A 19,806-nucleotide genomic window follows, 5' to 3' on the forward strand; every position below is an offset into this window, starting at 1 on the left:
CCCGCAGTGCCGTCCCCTCGCTCGAGCCGCCCGTCCCCCTACCCGACCCACCGCGCGCTTGCGCAGTTCCCGCCCTCGCGCGGTTACCTCGGGTAACCGCGGCTTCGGGGGTGCGGCGGCGGATTGGGCGGATTTCACGCCCAAATTGTGCGTGTTTTAGCGACGGAATGCGCCCAAAGCCACCGTGCGGTTTGGGGCGGGGGCGGGGGGGGGGGGTGTCCCTGGGTTTTTAATGTTTTGCAATGTCATTTAAACCGGCAAAACGTGTGTGTTTTTTTTTTAAAAAAAGAAAGGGACTTAACGACTGTAAACTCGGCCGCTCTTCCATCCCCATCCACGGGAGTGCAGTGCGTTAGTGTTGGGCTACTTTTTGGGGGCTACGTGTTTGGCGGGTCGTTGGGCTACAAACGCGACGCCGCGAGAGCGCCCGATCGAGCCCTCGCGCGGGCGGGCGGGCGGTTTGCTCCGTTTGAAAATAAACGGTCACTTTTAAACCGTTATCTCGAGGGTTTTCTGTATACGTAGATATATATGTGTGTGTGTGTGTGTGTGATCTACATTAAATAATCAATTTGTATACATAAATTTTATCCACGTACGTGTGCAAAAGAAACGAAATGTTGACCAAATAAGAAGCTCTCTGTGTAAGTACCGCGTTCGTTTTTTTTCTGCTTAAAGATATACCCCTTAGAACAATGGCTAATAAATAAGGAGAATAATCCTCGCACTGGACGCGGCGCCTTATCACGTCTTCGAAACGTCCCGAAGCGCTTCACAGAATGCACCGGCCCCGCAGCGTAGTGACCGCGTGTTTTTGCCGGCGAAACGCGGCAGCCGATGGCGCACGGCGGCGTCTCGGGGAACCGAATGACCCAAAACGGTATATTTTTGGAAGGGATTGTTGTCACCCCCCCCCCCCCCCCCCCACCCCCACCCGGAAAGTGATCCGCCAGTCGGGTTACGATGAATGCGGTACTTGGCTAATCACCGTTGAGAATGAACTTGCCACTGAATGGTCCCTATTCGCAGCGCGGAGCATCTCAAAGTCTTACGAAGCCCAACTCGTTTCGATGCGTCCTTCAAATATTCTATCACTCTGAACTTTTTTCAGCCCCGACAGAAACCGTTCGCTGATCAATATCGAGATTGAACGAAATGCATCCAGCATTTTTGACTACTGGTGAGGTATTTATTATCAAATGGATTAAGTGAGTCGGTTGCAAGTGCACACGAGTGTGAGTGTGAAACGCTCTAACTGGCCATTGCTTACGTTTGCCGAGTGCGACGGGAATATCCCATCTCCTTATTTTCCCTGAAAGCGTGTGGATCGAGGCCATTGTTTCAACAGATCTTCAGAAATTCAGGTGTTATTCACTCTCGTTGGCTGCTTCACGAGGTTATGCGGTCGCAGTTCATATATCTATCAGTGTCGGCGACGAACAGCGTAAGAATCAAGTTGCATGTGAAGTGAAGTATAAATCATTATGGCGCTCTTGACAATCAGGAGCACATATCCTACACTTCAACGAGAATATAGTTCTGTCGTAGTTCTGTCAAGAATTCTGTTCCCATGGAAATGTTGATGTTTTGGACCAACAGCATTCATAATATTTCTATAACGTCAATAAGAGGAACTTAGCTTCACTTAGCCTTCGTTCTTCTTGATACCTCCCGGTTCTAGAACAAAGAAGGCAATCTCCTAATACTTGTCTGACACTTAGAGCAATAAAAACAGACAAGTTAAGTCATGATAATAATAATAATCCTTGGATTTGATATAGTGCCTTATCATGTCTTTGAGACGTGTCAAAGTGCTTCACAGAATATAATATAATAAAACTTACAGTAAGGTACGTTTTACTGATTGAATTATAATGGTATCAACTTTACATCTGCAACTTTTCCAAAGAAACTGGTTGAAGTGGTGTGACCTAATCCAAAAAGCAAACAGGTACAGTAGTTAATTCCTCATTTTCAACTTTCATTAAAACCAGTCTTATCAGAGCATGTCCAGTTTTGAAAAACACTTACATAATTCACACAAACTCATGGCAACAGCACATTAATCCAAAACAACAAATTACAATTGTATAGCACCTTTCACGTCGTGAGAACGTCCCAAGGCGCTGGACAGTGAGGATATTGACCCACTGTAAAAACAAATTGTGAGGGGGACAAAAAGTACAGCTTTTTAAATTGTTGCTATTTTGCTGTACATTGTTGTTAAATAGGAAAACATAACAGTTATCTGGGTCAACAACCTCCCAAGTCACAACCCAGCTTCATATATTTAGACCTGCTTTGCAATAACAATAATTTGGTAAACATTGCAGTCTTACACATACTTAAACATTCAAAATCTAAACGATTAATTGATTTTGGAAATAAATTTGGATTAAAAGACATGAGATACAATTTAACCTGGAGGAAGACTTCATGTTAATTTATAACAACAAACCCAGACCCTTTACGCCCAACTGATTCACATCATGAGAAAGAAGGAACCTAAAATTAATGCTATACTCATAGAATGGGATAATGATGATCTGGAAATTTGTATGTAATTTAGACTGATGTAGATAGTAACCCCACATTGGGATCTATGGTATCTGTGATATTTCTTAATGAATTTATTATGTTCTATGAATAAATATTGGTACCAATTCCATTATTTCCAGACAAACATTGATTCTATTGGGGAACACCAAAAGTACTGTTAGGAATCTTTTTTTGCCACAGAAATTCAAAATTTATAGGAAGACGCATTTAGAGAAATAGAGTGTTACAAACAGTTATCAGTTTGGGCATTCTACAAACATGAGGGTGGATATTCCTACACAGAAGGATAGAGTTAGAACATTTTCAGAAACCTTTAAACATGTCTCATGAACTTGGTCGACTCCCTGGACTGAATCCGTCTTTATATATTTGGAGGCCCTACTTTGAAGAACACTAATTTGGTAAACAATTCTCATGGGCAATGTAATTTTTAAACATTCAATATCAATTTAAATAATTTCAATCCATGACTGTTGGTGGGACACGGCTGTGCACAATTGGCTGCCGTGTTTCGCCCACAAATATACAGTCAATTCACTTTACAGCATATTCTGTGAAGTGCTTTGAGACATCTAGATGACGTGAAAAGTGCTATATCAAATGCAAGGATTATTATTATTATCTAAAAGAATGAAATCTACATAATCTGAAGGATCACCTAACCCTAATTAATAAGATAAAAGTTTAGTTTCACCTGCTGTATTCCTTTGCAATTAGGATTGTTCTCAAACTGCTGCCTTCCTTCCCGAAAACTACTGGTATCCTCTTCTGCGTTCACCGTCTGGAAGCTGACTGCAGGTTCATTGCTCTTTTAAGACTGTCCCAAAGCAACTCCCAATGCTGTTGTTAATTGACTGTGATACTGCAGTTATACGTACTCTTGTTGCTGCAATGCCCCTCCTCAAAATGACTGCTATTTTTCTTACATCCACTGCTAGCCTCTGTATCCAACATATTTAATTTTAAAATCAACAGAATCTTATTTTAAAATTATTTCATTTCCAATAATATTGATATAGAACGTTTTTCAATTTGTACATAAAAATTTGCTTTCTGGAAACCCTGCCATGGAAAATGTGCTCCCCCCATGAATAATAATCTCCCATTCTTATGCACAGGTACTAGAGGACCATGCATCAAAAACTAAATGAAAACAGACACTGAGATGCTATTGATATACATATTGAACTGTGGATATCATAAAATAAGATTTGAGCGCCATCTTTTGGACAGTTCAACACAATAAAACAGTACATTAATTAAACGTATGATGAACAGTTGCTCTCATATCCTCTATATGCTCTGTATGCTATTGGCCTCATATGCTCTGTATGCAGTTTTCTTCCCTAATATTCTGAAGGCAGTGACTTTGAAAGTATTCCAATAGTTTCACAGTTACACAGTGTACAGTGTTTTACCCAAGTAGTCTTTTTTCATGTATTAGGCCAGATGTAATTACCAGAATGTTCGATCACGGGACACATCTCGGCAGAGGCTTTTCCTATTCTCCACAGACATCCGCAAACATAAATATTCTTGTTACTGTTGTTTCTCTTTTTATTACATATAAATTATTAAAAGATAAAAACGTTTGATTTAACCAGTGACTTGTTGTCAAATGAACATAAAATGCTTAAATGTATAATGTAGTTGTCTGATGAACAGAAGCAGCGTTTCTGATTGGGATTGCTCAAATAAGAGGCATGACTTGATATTATAATAATAATGCTTGCATTTGATATAGAGCTTCATCGGGTCTTCGAGGCGTCTCAAAGGGCTTCATAGGATATACTGTAAAGTACTGGAAAGTTGACTGTGTATCTTGTAGGCGAAACAGGGCAGCCAATTGCGCACAGCAGTGTCCGTGGATTGAGTTACCAATTTATTTATTGAACGAATTTTCCCCCCCGATATACTCAATATAATTAAACTAATATTTTGGTGGACACTAAAGAGAGAAATAAGCAATTTAAAAGCAAAGACTGAAGATAGTTGAAAGCAGGACCTTAAATTAATTTAGAAACAGATTTAGTGAAGGTTGACAGGGTTGGTATTTTGAAATGATGAGATCAGATGGGCTATAAGGCTTTCTTCATCTGAACCTCAGTTGTAGATCTCATAATAAAGAAACTGTTTGCTTGGTTGTTGTCTTGGTGAGTCATTTTCTTCTTGGAACACAAATTTATGCCCATGGATTCTGTGAACAAATTTGACAGCTTGTATCTTGAGAATTTCCTAGACTAAAATTCTAAAAAGTGGACAGATATGAAATTACTGTAGATTAATGTAAATCTATTGCTGTAGATTTATTTTAATACAAATATTAACCATTTAATGTTTTGAATTAAATATTTCATTATTCTACTGATGACATACAAATTGGAATTATTTGCTGCCTCAGCTACAGTTGAAACAATGCTGATGCACTGATGAAATTCAATTGATTGTTAAAATCATTGAGAAAATGTAATCCAAACAGACCGGTAATATCCCAGGTAAGGTATCCTCAATTGGATGAGGGAGGGAAGAGGTAGCTCTGAAGTGACACTCCTGACAATAAAAATTGGAATCGAGTACAGCCTTTGTGGTGGTCTTAGTCAATACCTGAATAAGGCAGGACCACAGTATTCCAGAGCATTACTGATGATTAACCTGCCACATGACTCTTGAGTAGAACGTAACGGTGCAGAGGAGTTAAGGGGGGTGATGCTGCTCGTGAAAACATAGCCCATTATAAAGCACTTGATTCCAGAAGGTAGTAGTAGGAAAAAGGTTAGGAAAATTACTGACTTTCCATATTTAAAAATGTCAAACATATTATGCAACAGATTTCACTCTATATTTTCATTGACGGATTCTGAATACTCGACACAACATCTGATACACTGTTGAATTTCAAACGTAAAGTTGTCTCTCTGAAATTTAGTTTCGTCAGTTCACTATTGTAGATGTCATCACTCTTTATACCTATAAAAACTCATTTGATATGTAAAAGATATTCAACAGTGACCCCATCACTCCCACCCTCGCCCTACTCCACTGGCACCCCATCCCTCAGAGGATCAAATTCAGCAACAACAACAACAAGATTACATTTGTATAGTGCCTTTCACATCGGGAGGACGTCCCCAAGGCGCTGGACAGAGTACGGCATTTCAGATCCGAGTTGGGGTCAGGGGGTAGAAGGGAGGGGAGGGGAAAGGAGGGTTAATTTAAATTCAAGATCCTCGTCCTCACTTTCAAGGCCATCCATGGCCTTGCCCCCTCATACCTCTCTGACCTGCTGACCCCCTACCAACCTGCCCGCTCCCTCCGTTCAGCGGACTCTGGTCTGCTCCACGTCTCCCACCCGACCCGCCCTACCATCAGTGGCCAGGCTTTCAGCCTCTCTGCCCCCACACTCTGGAACTCCATCCATGGTCCCTTCACCTCACTTCCTCCCTTGCCTCCTTCAAGGCTGGTCTCAAGACCCTTCTCTTCGATCGTGCCTTTGGTCGCCCTCCCACCTCTCTGCCTTCCCTCACCCCTACACCATCCCTCCCCCATGCTCGGGCCCCGACCCCTGACTGTTCAGTGCTTTGGAACGTTCTCCCCACATGAAAGGCGCTCTATAAATGTAATCTTGTTGTTGTAGTAATGCAAAAGGTATTCTATAAGGGGAAAAACAATTCTCAATTATGGTGAATTGAATGAATTGTGTGGGATAAATTCTCTCTTGTATATAGGGTAAAGAATGACAGGCGAGGAGACAACTCCAATGGTGTAGTGGGTAGAGCTGCAGCTTATAGACCAGGAACTTGCTGGTTTGCATCCTTGTCCTTGCTGGTCTAAGCCCGGCCTGTATAGGGAGGGTTAGGGAGGCTGACAAAGCAGCGAGGTTTGCTGGTCCTGGTCCCTCTTCAGTACCCTCTACTGGAAGGGTGCATGTACTAATAATAATCCTTGCATTTGATAGAGCGCCTTATGTCTTCGAGATGTCTAAAGCACTTCCCAGAATACACTCTAAAGTGAATTGACTAAATTTTGTGGATGAAACGTGGCAGCCAATTGTGCAAAGCAGTGTCCGACAAACAGTCATGGATTGAAGTGACCAATTTTTCTTTAAGGAATTATTACCCCCGGAAAAGCAATCCGCCAATTGACTAACAACCAGATTCCTACTTACTGCTAGCTAAACAGAGGCTTGTGGTATAAGGAAACTTTCGCAACATTTTGCTCTGCTGGGAAATAAACCCAAGTCTCTCGCTTGAGAGGCGAGTGCTCTTAACCACTGAGCTCCAATGTATGGCAGCTGATTGAAGCTCCCAGGCAAAATGCAACCATTTATCACAAAGCTTGTCTGTATTGTTATGGAAAAGTTACTATTTAACCTTTTAAACATTAATTTAACTACATTTTCAATAAATGCTTCATCTTTGAGGGGAGTAGAAGGAAAAGATTGGAGAGGTAAAAAGTATATTTCTGTTTTTTTTAATGGACTAATTGAGATAAATGAGATGCCAGTGATGAATAATTAAACTTTGATCATTTTAGCCTTGCCTGTTTGAGATTTTTCACTTCCCTAGCCACTATCTTCTGGTTTCTGTGAAATTGGCAATCTGTATTGATTTAAGGGAAGTTTTGAATTCTGATCTCACATCACAGTGGAACTTGTCTGCGGCTGTAATTATTTCTTGTAAGACTCTACATTTTCATTGCATTAGTCATTTTCATTGCATTAGTCATTTAATGGCAAATCTTTGTTGTTTTAGGAAAAGGGAATAGAATAATATTGGAGGGTCCATGTGGAGCATAAATGCATTTGCTCTGAGACACTATTTTGCATGAAGAAAGCTATATCTAAATGCAAGTTGTCTTTGGAACTCCATCCCACAATCCCTTCGCCTTGCGCCCCAAACCCCCACCCCCCTTGCCTCCTTCAAGGCACATTTCAAGACCCTCCTCTTGAACTGCACTTTCAATCACTCTCCTACCCCTACCCTCCCTGCGCTCCACCCTTCCTTATCCCAAACCCCTGTTCAAGTCCAAATCCCTAACAATCCAGCGCCTTGGGATGTCCTCCTGACGTGAAAGGTGCTGTGTAAATGTAATTTGTTGTACTGAAATGGATTAGTTAGGCCCGATTGCCTGTTTCCATGCTATAATGTTCTCTATAATTCTATTTTTTTAGATAGTATTACAGAATTGAGAATGCTGACAGTGCACCGCTCAGTTTCCTCATTTGAATAATAATAATAATCCTTGCATTTGATATAGCGCCTTATGTTTTATCACATCGTTAAAACACCTCAAAGCACTTTATAGAATACATTGTGAAGTGGAATAAAAACAGAAGTCGTTCGGAACATGCAGCAGGTCAGGCAGCATCTATGGAGAGAGGAAAATTAGTTAATGTTTCATGTTGATGACCTTTCATCAAAACATCGACCTGAAACATTAACATGCTGCGTGTTCCCAGAAACTTATATTTTTATTTCGGATTTCCAGCATCAGTGGTATTTTGCCTTTTGTGCAACGTAAAGTGAATTGACTGCATATTTTGTGGGTGAAACGCGGCAGCCAAGTACGCACAGCAGCGTCCCACAAGCGGTTTGTGGATTGAGTGACCAATTTTGGGGGAATATAGACTGCCATAGCTTTTAATCAAAAATGAAAACCCTTTGCCACCTGTATTAATGTACACCAAAAAGAGTGCAGCATTTTATTTTCAGGTGTTGCGGTTTTAAAATCCCATCGAATCAAATCCCATCAAACTGTTGCGTTGGTGCAATGGATAATTTAACGACTGGTATTTAATCCCAAGAAAAAATATGGATCAAAACTAAAACTGAAAAGGGCTTTGACAGAAATAAGCCGCACATCATAATAATAATAATAATAATAATAATCCTTGCATTTGATATAGCGCTTTTCACGTCGCGAGGACGTCCCAAAGCACTTCACAGAACACACTGTAAAGTGAATTGACTGTATATTTGTGGGCGAACGCGGCAGCCGATTGCGCACAGCAATGTCCCACAAACAGTCGTAGATTGAAAATGACCAATTTATTATTGTTTGGGGTTTTTGTACGTGACCAGTGATGAGTTCTGATCGCCCTCTTATGCTCTCAAAAGAGTACTGCACAAAAAGTCGTGGAGTAAACACGTCAGCATTGCTCTTTCGGACCATTAAGAAACACTCGTAAACTTTCAGTGTTTTATAACATCGTCGCGAGAGAGAGAGAGAAAAAAAAACCATTCAGAGTATTTTTTTTTCCTTTCTGTCCCGATGGGGAATACATGACTCGTGCGATGAGCAATGCAACTGACAGTGGCCGCAGCTCAACCGCAGACAACATTTCTGCACCAACGATGAGAGCCTTTTCTTTCTCGGTCGCCGTTATACAACGAGAGAAACGGTCAAAACAACGCGCAAGAAAAAAAAAAGGGGGAAAACCGATGTGCGGCGCAGAGCTGAAAGTCGAGACGAGAGGGAATCCCAAACGTTTGCTTTGCAATGTGCGGAAAACAAAATCCACGCCGTTGACCTAAAAAAGAAAAAAAAAAATCCACCTTTGCGTTTTTACTTTTTTTTTTGCAAAAAAAATATATAAAGGAAACGAGAAAGTTTGAAGGGTTTTTTTAAAAAAAAATTAAAATTTTTTTTTGCCACAGCAAGATTGGGGGCTGAACAACGTCTCCACTGGCCAATCGCTCGCTTCAGGGTTGTTATTAACCATATAAATCAAACCCAGAAGTCTCTCTAAGTCGTACCTGGTGTGTGTGTGTGTGTATATATATACACACACACACACACACAGACACAGCGCATCTTGTGAGAGGAGCAGTCACTCAGAGCAGCAACATGTCTTTCTCGTGGAGTGTACTGTTTGTCACAGTGTTGGGTAAGTAAGCTTTCATTTGCACAGTCACTCTACTTCACATTGCCCTTCAGGAGACTTTCTGTTGAATTTGATGTTTTGCATTAATATTTAAGGCTTTATCCCCCCCCCCCCCCCCCCCCCTCGTTACTGACTGGGGAAGCTGCTGGTGTAGTTATTTACCCACGGTATTTGTCAAATGCAAACCTTGTCCTGAAGCAACCACCAGTTGGGAAATTAATTTATTGCGTGTTTATTTTTTTATTGCAGGATCAGTGTCTTCTGAACTTTACACGGCTCGCATAAACATGGCAGGAATCCGGGGCACTGTTGACTTCGACACCGGTTCACAAGAGATCTCGACCAATTTGACGAGCGATTGTGCTCAAGTCAACGTTTCCATCCACGAATTGCCAATCATGTACGGTCACTCCGAGAGCCCCTGCAGCCCGGCGAATACCGGTGGCGAGATCTATAGATTCGTCGGGAATGGGATGCACAGTACGCTGAATTACAGCGACTTTTTCAAGACAGAATCTTCCTTGTCAGATCTGTCAGTCATCATCCACCATTGCCAAACCGATTCCCGAGCATGTGGCACCGTAACAAAGAAATCCGGACTCACCAAGACCTGGCAGGGGAAATTCTTTATCTCTGTAGCCGGTGAGGTGTACATCCGCCAGAATGTTAACGAGACCTCGTCCAGAATTCTAACAGACCTCAGAGTGACCAACAGCAGTAGGCACATTCAGAACGTATCTCTGTACCTTTCACAGACTTGTGTTGAGGGGGCACAAGACAACGCGACATCTAATCGGGTACTCCTGGGCGAGTTCCAAGTCGGTACCCCTTTAAATGCTCGAAGATTTCGAAACGATGGGGTCAATTTAACAACAGGGACTCCAGAAAAGTTTCTGGTCATGAACGACAATGGAACATTGCATTGTGCTGAACTTAGGCAGCTGGAAGCAAAGAGGGTTTCTGCTGTCATAGGCATGAAAGGTGTCAAGGGGTATTTAAATTTCAGCCAAATATCTCCATTTGATCCTACAATTTTCACCATTTTTCTGACAAACCTGAACAAGCTGGCTAAAGCATACCATGTCCATAATTTTCCCGTGCCACAACAGCGTACTGCAAAAGATATGCTTTGTAGCAATGATAACCTAGGAGGACACTGGAATCCATTTGGCTTAGATACATCCAGCACCTCCTATCCCAAATTCCCGAATGGGACCCATGATCACTATGAAGTAGGAGATCTGAGTGGAAGGCATGGCTCTTTAGCTGATATGAATGAGTTTGAAAAAACCTTCAAGGACTGGAATCTCCCTTTATTTGGGACCAACAGCATTGTTGGTCGTTCGGTGGTCATCCACCACCCCAATAGTTCTCGTTGGCTGTGCGGCAGTATTGGATACCCAGGAGAGGTCAAAACTGCAGTAGCCATATTTACAAGCCCTGTGGCAGGAAGAATAATGTTTAAACAATTGGCAAACAATCCCTACTCAGATGTAACTATCTTTTTGGAACTTTCTTATGTCAACTCGTCCGCCTTAGTCACAGATGGTCATAACTGGCATGTCCATGAATATCCTATTAGTTCAGAATCAGATTCTGACACAAGTATTTGTTCAACTACCATGGGGCATTTTAACCCTTTCAAAGTAGACGTTAAAAATCTTTATAAAACGGAGTGCAGTCCTGAAAGCCCTTTCAGGTGTGAAATTGGAGACTATGCCAGTAAACATAAAGCAATAAATCTGCCTAACCGCACTGGAACTGTTAATACCAAGAGTTTTTTTACTGATACCACTTCAGCGCTTGATGGACAACGTTCCATTTTCCCCAGATCAGTAGTTATTCACGGAAAAAATTACTCATCTACCCGGTTAGCTTGTGCAAACCTAACCCTCCTTCACTCAGTTCAATTGAGGACTGATGCATGGATGGGTGTTGGAAAACTAAATGGAAATGTAACATTCAAACAAGTTTCCAATTTGGATCCCACTGTCATTCAGACGAATTTAATGGATATAAATGGAAACGCAAAAAATTATTTCATAAATACTCTTCCCATCAAGAATGGCTCTTCGGCATGTTCTGACGCCAATGTTGAAGGGCATTACAACCCATTCTCTGTGAATATGTCTTTGTCTCCTGCACCAGGCAATGGTACAGCTGATCAGTATCAAGTTGGTGATATCAGTGGTAAATTTGGAACATTATCTGGTCTAAAACAGTCATTCCAACAGCATATAGACACCAACATGGCACTGTTTGGACCTCGTAGTATTGCCGGACGTTCATTGGTTATTTACTCGTCAAATGAATCACGGTAAGTTGTTTTTACACATAATAAATAAAAATTTATGTTTGATTTACACGTTGAAAGCATTCTTTATATAATGGGTTACTTTGAAGTGTTGTGATTTTAGACAAGCATGGTAGCTATTCACAAGATTGGTCTAGATGAAGAAAGCCTTTTGGCCATTTGACCTCCTTCCTCCAGAACACCCACCCTACCATCCCCATCACAGCATTGAGCTGCTTTTTAAATGAGTCCAATATCCTGGCCTCAACCAGCTTTCCTGGCAACATTACCCTCTGTAAAGAGAAACTTTCTGGGGTCTATCCTGAAATTGCCCTTTACAATTCTTATTCTACTGTTTTCTTGCATCTTTGAGTTTTAATCTGGGTTTACTTGATCAATCACATTTAAAATATGCTCCATTATGAGGTCCTCTCTGAGTCATCTTCTCTCAAGCCCTAGCTTGTATAATCATTGCTCATAGCTCGTTCCTCTAACACTGGGTTTGCACCAGAATGGAGAGAAATGGTCCAATAATCTTGTGAATTTGCATTTTACTGTTTCACATGTATTTCACTGAGGAATATTGGCCAGAATATTGGGAGAGGTTTCTGTAGTTTTATGGGATTCTTAATGAACCATCCGAATAATCAGAAAGGATTGGCAGGATCTCTGTTTTGATATCTAATTTGACTTATCTCGAACTCTGCATCGACTTAGAAGTTAAATACTTTTGCTTTGTCTGGGTCATTTTTGGTATCAAAGACTCATACTTTGTGTGCACCCAGAAGTATTGAGGTTATAATTAGATGTATCGCAAAGTATTTCTAATTAAAAGTCCATTTTATATAATACCTATAAGGGCCAACTAAATGTAGGCTGTTAAGAACAGATTTTACACATGACCCTCTAGGATAGTTTCATAGCTAATTGCAATACGAGACATCAGCCTTGATGGCTTACTAAAATCTTTGTGGAACTGATAGAATTTGAGAGGAGTTATTGATCCCATCTTTGTACTGCAATGCAAACTGGGTTCAAACACTGGAAAAATATAATACTTGCTGCTATACGATCATGTTTCCTTTTGCGAAGATTAGAAGCTAACAGCTACAACTGTTAAATCAATGTGATACTGCAGCTCGGCAGAGGGGTAATGAAATATTTATAAAGGTAACTCTAATACCGGAGAGTTAATTTGTTTTGGTTGATATGTTTAAAAATTGATTTGGCTTTCAAGGTATCATAATTCACATCTTTCATTATTTCCTAAAAATACCTAACACTACTCATTGTCCTATGTGAAGGGATCTATATAAATGTTGTTGTTTTTGTTCCCCAAGCCATTGCTTCTATCACCGGTTGTTAGTTGATTGGCGGATCACTTTTCCGGGGGTAAAAAAAGTCCAAAAAAGAAAAATAATAATTTGGTCACTCAATCCACGACTGATTGTGGGACACTGCTGTATGCAATTGGCTGCCACATTTCGCCCAGAAAATATACAGTCAATTCACTTTGCAGAATATTCTGTGAAGCGCTTTGAGACATCTCAAATAAGGAGTGTGATAAGGAGCTATATCAAATGCATGGATTATTATTATAACTGAAAGTTTTAGAGTTTGTTGTGTTTGAAGATCAGTACGAGAAACTTATTCATAATAATTATTAATACTCTTTAAATTTAATACATTCAGCCTTTCAGTTGGAAGGATGTCTAAAATCACTTTGCAGGATTTACTGGAAAGTGATTGTGAAATGTGTTGGTGAACATGAAAGCCTGGCTTAGTTGTGGAACTCTCATGTGTGAAATGCTAAAATTGTGCCCCCAATTAGTTTGTCTTAGTCAGATTTAGAGATTGAAAGGCTACTTAAAGTTGATAGTTATTTAGTCAAGATATGGATCGAAAGTTCTGAAAGAAAGTATAATCAAATAGATATGATCAAATATTCTATGGAATATTATAACGTCAGTCCAGTTGTGTTTAAGATGGTGAAAATGCACACATTAAGTACGTTTTGTAGAATTGCATAGAATTTACAGCATGAAAACAGGTCATGCGGTCCAACTAGACTATGCTGAATTGCCATTCCCTTATTGCATGTGCTTTATTTAAAAAAATATATATAATTGAGGATAAGTAGATGTTGAACTCTGTTTTTAATGTGCGTCTTCATTTTCGTTTTTGATTGCTTTGATGATGCTGATGCTGGGGCAAAAGTTGGCAATGTGCAAATCTAATCGCTGACAATGATGCTGCAGGGGAGTGGATTCGAGCCAAGGTTGTCTTTAATGGCACGATGAACGGGACAGTCACACTGGTAAGGCTGTTTTTCTTTCAAATACTTTAAGGAGACAATACAGTTCTCCCTTCCTGCCATAGAAGTGCTGTACAAATTAAGGATTAATTCTATAGTGCCCTTTCATAGAATCATAGAATTGTACAGCACAAAAAGAGGCCATTCGGCCCATCAAGTTTGTGGCGGCTCTTTGAATAGAGCAATTAATGTCAATCCCACTCCCCAGCCCTTTCCCCATAACCCTGCAAATCTGTCCTCCTCAAACACCCATCCAACGCATTTTTAAAAGTAGTTATCGAATCGGCCTCGACCGCCCTTTCAGGCAATGGGTTCCAGATTCGAACAACTCGCTGCGTCAAAAAAATGTCTTCTCACCTCTCCCCTCTGCTTCTTTTAGAGACTGTTTTGAATCTGTGACATCGAGTCACCGACACACCCACCAGTGGAAACAGTCTTTCCCTTTCAAACCTATCAAATCCCCTCGTGATTTTGAAGACCTCTATTAGGTCTCCTCGTAACCTTCTCTGCTCCAATGAGAATAATCCCGGCCTCTCCAGCCTTTCCTCATAATCAAGGTCCCTCATTCCTGGTACCATCCTCGTAAATCTCCCTCTGCACCCTTTCCAATGCCTTAACATCCTTCCTATAGTGTGGTGCCCAGAACTGGGTGCAGTATTCTAACTGAGGCCTAACCAGTGTTTTATAAAGGTTAATCATAACCTCCTGACTCTTGTACTCTATGCCCCTATTTATAAAGCCTAGAATCCCATTTGCCCTTTTTACAGCCTTATCTTCCTGTCCTGCCACCTTCAAGGATTCATTTACCTGCACCCCAAGGTCTCTCTGTTCTTTTATACCCCTTAAGATTGTATTACCAGCCTGTATTGCCTCCCCTCATTCTTTCTACCAAAATGCATTACTTCGCATTTCTCTACATTGAAACTCATCTGCCATGTGTCGCCCATTTTACTATTCTGTCTATGTCTTCCTGCAATTGGCTCCTATCCTACTCACTGTTTACTACCCTATCTAACTTTGTGACGTCCGCAAACTTGGAAATGGTACTTGCTATACCCAAGTCCAGATCATTTATGTACATTAAGAAGAGCAGTGGTCCTAATACCGAGCCCTGGGGAACGCCACTGTACACTTCCCTCCAGTCAGAAAAGCAGCCGTTCACCACAACTTTCTGCTTTCTGTCTTCCAGCCAGTTCTGGATCCACGCTGCCACTGTCCCTTTTATACCATAGGCTTCTATCTTTCTTACAAGTCTTTCATGTGGCACTTTGTCAAATGCCTTTTGAAAGTCCATATAAACTACATCAGCTGCACTACCTTTATCCACCCTCTCCGTTACCTCATCGAAAAATTCTATTAGATTTGTTAGACAAGATTTGCCTTTAACAAATCCATGTTGGCTGTCCCTAATTAAACCATATTCTTCTAAGTGAAGATTTATTCTGTCCCGGATTATAGTCTCCAGGAGTTTCCCCACTACTGATGTTAGGCTGACTGGCTTGTAGTTCCCAGGTTTGTCCTTCTGTCCCTTTTTGTACAGGGGAGTCACATTGAGGAGTCCTGTAGCTCAGTGGCTAGAGCACTCGCTTTGCAAGTGAGAGACCTGAGTTCAATTCCAGGCAGAGGGCGAAACCTTGGGCAAGTTTCCTTACTCCACACGCCTAATAATAATCCCTCCAAAAACCCAAAACAATAATAAATTGGTCATTTTCAATCTACGACTGTTTGGACATTGCTGTGCGCAATTGGCTGCCGCGTTCGCCCACAAATATACAGTCAATTCACTTTACAGTGTGTTCTGTGAAGCGCTTTGGGACGTCCTCCTGACGTGAAAAGCGCTATATCAAATCCAAGGATTATTATTATTATTATTGGCCACTCTCCAGTCCTCGGGCACCACTCCTGTGTCCAACAAAGATTGAAAAATTGTAGCCAAAGCCTCCGCTATTTGTACCCGTGCCTCCCATAGTAACCTTGGTTGCATTCGTCCGGACCGGGCGACTTATCTACCTTCAGCGCAGTCAACCTTTTCAGTACTTCCTCTTTGTTTATACTTATCCTATCCATTCCCTCTACCCTCTCCTCTGATACTACGGCATTTGGTGCATCCACTTCTTTTGTGAAGACAGATGCAAAGTACTCATTCAGCACATCAGCCATGCCCTCTGCCTCCACAATAAGATTTCCCCCTTGGTCCTTAATTGGCCCCACCCTACCTTTGACTAGCCTTTTTTCTTGACATGTTTGTAAAATATTTTAGAATTCCCTTTAATGTTACCCGCTAACCTTTTTTTGTACAATCTTTTTGCCCCTCTTATTTCCTTTTTCAATCCTCTTCTGCACTTCCTATATTCGATTTGGTTGTCTTCTGTATCTTGGGTTTGACATTTGTCATACGCCTCCTTTTTCTGCTTCATTTTAAATACAATTACTTTCGTCATCCAGGGAGGTTTGGAAGCCCTACTTTTCCCTTTTGTGGGAATGTATTTATTTTGTCCCTGAGCTATCTCATCCTTGAAGACTTCCCACTGCTCTTTAATTGTTTTACCTGCCAATCTTTCTTTCCAGTCCACCTTGGCTAGGTCCCTTTTTAACTCACTAAAATTTGCCCTCTTCCAGTTGAATACCTTTACCTTAGATGGTTCCTTGTCTCTTTGAATCTAATGATGTTATGATCACTGTTACCCAGATGCTCTCCCATTGAAACCTGCTCCACTTGCCCTACTTCATTCCCCAGAACTAGACCTTGTTGGGCTGGAAACATACTGATCAAGAAAGTTGTATTGTATGCATTGTTGGAATATTTGCCCCTCCTTGCCCTTTTATTTGCCAGTCTATTTTGGGATAATTAAAGTCGCTCATTATCACGACTCTATTGGCCTTGCATCTGTCTGAGATCTGCTTGCAGATCTGCTCATCTATTTCCTTCCCACTATTTGGTGCTCTATGGTATACCACTACCAGCGTAACAGCTCCTTTTTTCTTCCTTAACGTTTTGGGGCCCTCCAGCACCTCGACCCTTTCCACGGCTATAACTGTATCCTTGACTAACCCTTTCTGCGATTGCCACACCCCCTCCTTTTTTTCCTTCCCTATCTCTCCTGAATACATTATAGCCAGGAATATTCAGCTCCCATTCTTGTCCTTGCTTGAGCCAAGTCTCTGTTACTGCTACTACATCGTATCCCCCTATGACCTGCAGCTCACCAATCTTGTTTGCTATACTCCATGCATTTAGGCACATGCACTCCAAGACCGACTTGACCTGTTCTGCGCTTCCCCCCTGTTTTATTTCTCCATTTCTAGCTCTTCGTTTTTTGCATTCCCTTCCCCCCTCAAAACTAGTTTAAACCCTCCCCAACAGCATGAGGTAGCCTGTCTGCAAGCACATTCGCCCCACCCCTGTTTAGGTGCAACCCATCCAAATGATACAGGTCCCACCTGCCCCAGAAATGGTCCCAATGATCCAGAAACTTGAAGCCCTCTTTTCTGCACCATTTCTCCAGCCAGGCATTCATATGCTTGATCCTGCCATTCTGATACTTATTTGCCCGAGGCACAGGGAGCAATCCAGAGATCGCCACCTTAGATATTGAATTCTTTAGTATCTTCCCCAGCTTTTGATACTGACCCTGTAGAGTCTCAGCCCTTTTTTTACCAATATCGTGGATCCCCACCTGGACCACCCTTCTGGATGTTCTCCTTCCCCCTGAAGAATTTTATCCACCCTTTCTGCGATGTCTAAGACTGTTGCACCATATCATCCTTGACTCCCGTTTTCTGTTACAAAAACGTCGGTCTATACCTCTCACTGTTGTATCCCCTATGACAACAGCATTACTCCTGTTACCTATGTCCCCCTGTTCCACCAATTGTTTTATACTGTCCTCCCTGGAGATATCCACACTCTCAATGTTCAGTACAGAGTACTGGTTTGAGAGTGCTACTCTATTGGGGGCATTTTGCCTAGCCCCTTCCCTCTTCCTACCATGCCGGACAGTCACCCAGTCATTTTCAGTCTGAACCCTTGGTGTGTGGGGTGGGGTGACCACCTCTTGAGGTGTCTGGTCCATCAAATACTCACATCCATTGATCAAGTTTGAAGACCAAGGCTTGATCACCCCTCTCTCAGGGGTCCCATTATCTGCAGGACTGATGAAAACATCCTGTCCCTGACCATTAACTGGATGCAAGCATCTCCCGAGCCTCAGGGGAGCGATGGTTTCCTCCAACATACTGTCCAAGAACCTCTCACTGTCCCTGATGGTGCGCAGTGTCTGCACCTCGGCTTCCAGCTCAGTTTCTCTCAGCTGGAGCTTCCTGAGTTGCAGGCACTTGCTGCAGATGAAGTCGCCCGGGCTCAGGGCGCCCTCCATTATCTACCACATGTCACAGTCCTCGCATTTCACTTGCCACATCATCTTCTCACTCAGTGTTTTCAATATTTTTTTTGTTTTTTTGTTTTAATTTGCTGTCAGTGTTGTAGTTTCTGACAGTTTGTTGATGTTTGTCCTTGGTTCTGCTGTTGAAAAAAATGACGTCACACCTATGTCACTTTTTCTTTTTTTCGTCGCTCCGACAGTTCAGAGGCAGCTTACCTCCGCCGCTCCTTTTATACTGATTGCTAGGCCCAGGCTCCGCCTCCGCTCTGACCTGATTGCTCGCCCCGAGCACTTAAAAATATGTATATTTCACTTCTACCCTATTCTCCCATGTCATCTTAGCCATTCACAGCCTTATAGAATCATAGCATTTTACAGCACGGAAGGAGGCCATTGGGCCCATCATGCCTGTGCCGGCTCTTTCAAAAAGCTGCCTACTCGTTCCACTCCCTGCTCTTGCCCCATAGCTCTGCAAATTATTCCTTTTTAAGTACCTATCTAATACCTCTTTGAAAGCTATTATTGAATCTGCTTCCACCATCCTTTCAGGCCGTGCATCCCAGACCGTGATAACTCTCTGGGTAAAACAATTCTCCTTGTCTCCCCTCTGTTTTTTTGCCAATTATCTTAAATCTATGTCCTTTGGTTACCGACCTATCTGCCAGAGGAAAGTTTCTCCCTATCTACTCTATCAAAACCCTGTATAATTTTGAACACTTGTATTAAATCTCCCCTCAATCTGCTCTGCTCTAAGGAGAACAATGACAACCTTTCTAGTAGTCCCGCATCTCTGGTATAATTCTTGGAAATCTTCTCTGCACCCTGTCTAAGGCCCAACAGAAAAAAAATGTGGTTACTCAATCCTTGACTGTTTGTGGTCCACTGCTGTGCGCAATTGGCTGCCCCATTTCGCCCACAAAATAGACAGTCACTGCACTTTACAGTGCATCCTGTGAAACGCTTTGAGACGCCTCGAAGGCATGTTAAGGCACTATATCAAATGCAAGGATTATTATTATTTTTATCAAGCTTTTTGGAGAATATACATCAAGTTGGTTTTCTGAAAATAATGTGCAGAACAAAGTTCTGATTTTTGTGGTAAACGTTACCTTATATTGCCCATGAATCAACATGGGCAATATAAGGTGACTCTACCAGTTTAAGCAGAGGAGGAAAAAACATGATGAGAAATCCTACCCCAGAAATTCAAACACACATGAATACTCTGGGTATCCATTTTGTTTTGGAAAAAATGTCAGTTGTTTGTGGCAGGGATGCATTCATACGCAGCGGTACTCATTATCTTTGCCAAGATAAGGACAGTGGTATGAAATTTTTATTTTCTGTCATTTCAATCATCCCTAAGAATTCTTAT

The 19,806-nt window shown here is 41.7% G+C and overlaps 1 protein-coding gene across 1 annotated transcript in view; it reads left to right on the plus strand.

Annotated features, from left to right (window-relative positions):
• Positions 1 to 9,363: 9,363 nt before the first annotated feature.
• Positions 9,364 to 19,806, plus strand: part of cusr (Copper-only SOD repeat protein) — a 46,342-nt gene continuing 35,899 nt past the window's right edge. Inside the window, exons 1-3 of the mRNA XM_042337095.1 lie at positions 9,364 to 9,445; positions 9,692 to 11,759; positions 13,953 to 14,052. Of these exons, the coding sequence (XP_042193029.1) occupies positions 9,406 to 9,445; positions 9,692 to 11,759; positions 13,953 to 14,052 (2,208 nt within the window). The 5' untranslated portion in view covers positions 9,364 to 9,405. The remainder of the gene's footprint in view (positions 9,446 to 9,691; positions 11,760 to 13,952; positions 14,053 to 19,806) is intronic.

This window comes from Callorhinchus milii, unplaced genomic scaffold (assembly GCF_018977255.1).
Source record: "Callorhinchus milii isolate IMCB2004 unplaced genomic scaffold, IMCB_Cmil_1.0 Scaffold7, whole genome shotgun sequence".
NCBI classification, from domain to species: Eukaryota; Metazoa; Chordata; class Chondrichthyes; order Chimaeriformes; family Callorhinchidae; genus Callorhinchus; species Callorhinchus milii.